The sequence below is a fragment of the Cucumis sativus genome, chromosome 3 (genome assembly GCF_000004075.3).
Source record: "Cucumis sativus cultivar 9930 chromosome 3, Cucumber_9930_V3, whole genome shotgun sequence".
NCBI lineage: Eukaryota > Viridiplantae > Streptophyta > Magnoliopsida > Cucurbitales > Cucurbitaceae > Cucumis > Cucumis sativus.
Genome location: NC_026657.2, coordinates 37,288,800 through 37,291,418, shown reverse-complemented (window position 1 = coordinate 37,291,418; position 2,619 = coordinate 37,288,800). Strand labels below are relative to the sequence as shown.

The 2,619-nt window shown below is 42.6% G+C and overlaps 1 protein-coding gene across 1 annotated transcript; it reads right to left on the bottom strand.

The window, feature by feature from the left end:
- Positions 1-704: 704 nt before the first annotated feature.
- Positions 705-2,402, bottom strand: LOC101204392 (aldehyde oxidase GLOX1). Its single transcript, XM_004147822.2, has one exon. The coding sequence runs from the start codon at positions 2,373-2,375 to the stop codon at positions 705-707; it is 1,671 nt and encodes a 556-aa protein (XP_004147870.2). The 5' UTR covers positions 2,376-2,402.
- Between the last annotated feature and the right edge of the window lie 217 nt (positions 2,403-2,619).

Sequence of the window (2,619 nt, the reverse complement as noted above, 5' to 3'; positions counted from 1 at the left end):
ATATCACATTTCTCTCATTGCTTGCTCTCAACATCAGAAGCTAAGAAGAGTATTATTTGTTCCAGAATTTCAATACAAATTTTGCTATCTATTAGTGCACTAACCACAACCAATGATGTTTTTGTTATTTTCTACCAAAATTCCACTGAGGATGAGTAAACTCAAAGAAGTGCAGATATTGATGAGCTCATGAACATGTTGTTGATGATTAAGGTACGGTGCCTATCAGTTGGAAAAAGATGTACTCGTCCTTTAATACATTTTTAGATACAATCTTGTAATTCTTGTCTACATATATATACTTAATACAACAAGTATATATCCCACTACTTAACCTATTGCTCGTGATAATTTATTTTGTAAGTCATCATCAAAAAAATTATACGCTATATTTGAGATATGGATGGGGCATACATATTTATGTATTATATCTTGAACAATTCATTATAGTGCTGAGACCTAAATAACTTGTGGATAAATTTTGTATTTGGAAGTATTAACTGTCATATGAAATTTATATATTTTTCGAAAACAGAACTAATGGCAGAAAAGTTTTGGTTTTGTTATTACGATTTCATGCATAAACACATTTCTAAAAGAATTTGATTGAATTGCAAGAAGCTCACAAGCCCGTTCAATGATCAAACTCAACTTCAAGAATCAAAATATATGTATTAAAAAAAATGAAACAAGAACGTCAATTATCACAGTATTTGGACCCAAATTCCTTCACTTGGAACGCATTGATGAACAACAAATAATATATAAAACCCCGACGGTGCAATATTACCAGAAACAGGAACATTAACTTCAACTTCATACATCAGTTCCGGCCATATGGTCGTCGTCACATTGCTGCGGCCGAGCACCAACAGTCTTTGGTTCATCGAGAATGAATGGGTATTGAACGGCGGAGCCAACATGGTGACCGAGACTTTCGTCGGATCCAATTCGTCGATCACCGTAAACTCCACCTTCAATCTCTGTCCATGAAATACCATGACTTGGGATCTGGGTTCTATTATTGTGGGACGCAAGGCTGCGAATTCAGGATCAAGATATGGAGGATGAAATGCTTCTAAGCTAAGTTCCGTCGGAAACAGAACGCCTGAGAAATTGTAACCCGGTTGTGGGTTGCTCCCGCCGACAAGAATACGGCCGTCACGAAGTAAGATCGCAGTCGAATGATACATACGAGGGGTAGTACTCGGGTCATTCACTTCGAATCTTGACCCGTGTGGGTTATTGGGTAGGTAAAGAACAGGATTGAGTACCGGATTCCGGGCAAGTTCCCAGCCAGCAGTACCGAACGACCCGCCGTTGATCAGCAAAACGTTGCCGTTTGGAAGTAACAACATGTCGCCCATAACTCGAGAAAGTGGCATAATCTCAAGGAGCCACTTGGGATTTGGACTTGTAATTTTGATTCTTGCGCATGTGTTCAATGCTTCAACGAAAACTCCATTGCGGGCTTTTATACTGGCTCCTTTTGGAGCTCCCCCGCACACCATTACCTCGACTTCAAGTAATTTCGCCTGCAAATTCAATGGAAGAATCACCGCTGATCCAGTACTTGGGTAATTCCTCGGATCGCCGCCGGGAATTTTCGGAAAGGTTTTGAGAATCTTGTTCTTGGTGTAGTCGAATAAGATCGCTCGATTATTCGCGAAGATGAACAAGCTTCCATCGATATGAAGAAACACAAATGGGTATAAATTGTTTTCGGCATGGCCATCGTTGGTTTGTATCAAGAACGGCAATCTATATGCCTCAGGAACAGAATTGGTCTTCGCCAAAGGCCAATTAAAGGCTGCAGGTTTAGGAAAGAATTCATAGCTAAAGCGTTTCCGGCCGCCGATGATGATCTGGCTGCCGTCGGGGAGAATGTGGTTGGTGGCATACCACCGACGGGTGAGTAACCCCATCGGAATTTCTTCCCAATCACATGTTGGGCAAGGTTTAAAGATCCTGACGGTTCGGTCTCCGGCCTTGAAACCGCCGGTTTGAACCAGAGTGCCGTCGCGCATGGCTCCTCCAGACGAGCACCACATATCTGTCTGGACGGCGAGTGGTCGGAATGTGTTGGTGGCTACGTCGTACTCGACGGAATGGGCAGTACAGTCGAAGCTGATACGACGTCCATTGTAGGATCTTGCGCATCTTGCTGTGGGGAACGACAAGTTGGATGGGCCAAAGCCGGTGCCGTCGAACATGACGACCCGATCATTGTGGAGGAGCTGCATGTGCATGGCTGAAATGCCGATGGTTCCCTGCAGAAGTTTCCAGTGGCCGGCGGCAGCAGCCTGGGTAAAAGACATGCCGGCAAAGAGCAACACATGGCAGAAGAACAGAACCACCACCGTTTGCTCAATCATATCTTTTAAAAGAACGGTCTTGGCCGCGATCAGACTAAAGAATAAGAAAGAAGCGAGAAGATTCTTAGTGGTTAGATCATAAGTAACAGATATACATAAAACAAGATTATCCACTAAAGAATTGAAGAAAAAAATAACCAAACAATTAAGTACCAACCGATAATACTGCAGTCTCCTTGGAAGTCAGATCAAAGCTGTGTTGGAAAGGAATCTTGGAAGCTCAGGAAATTTGGAAGAGAGAATT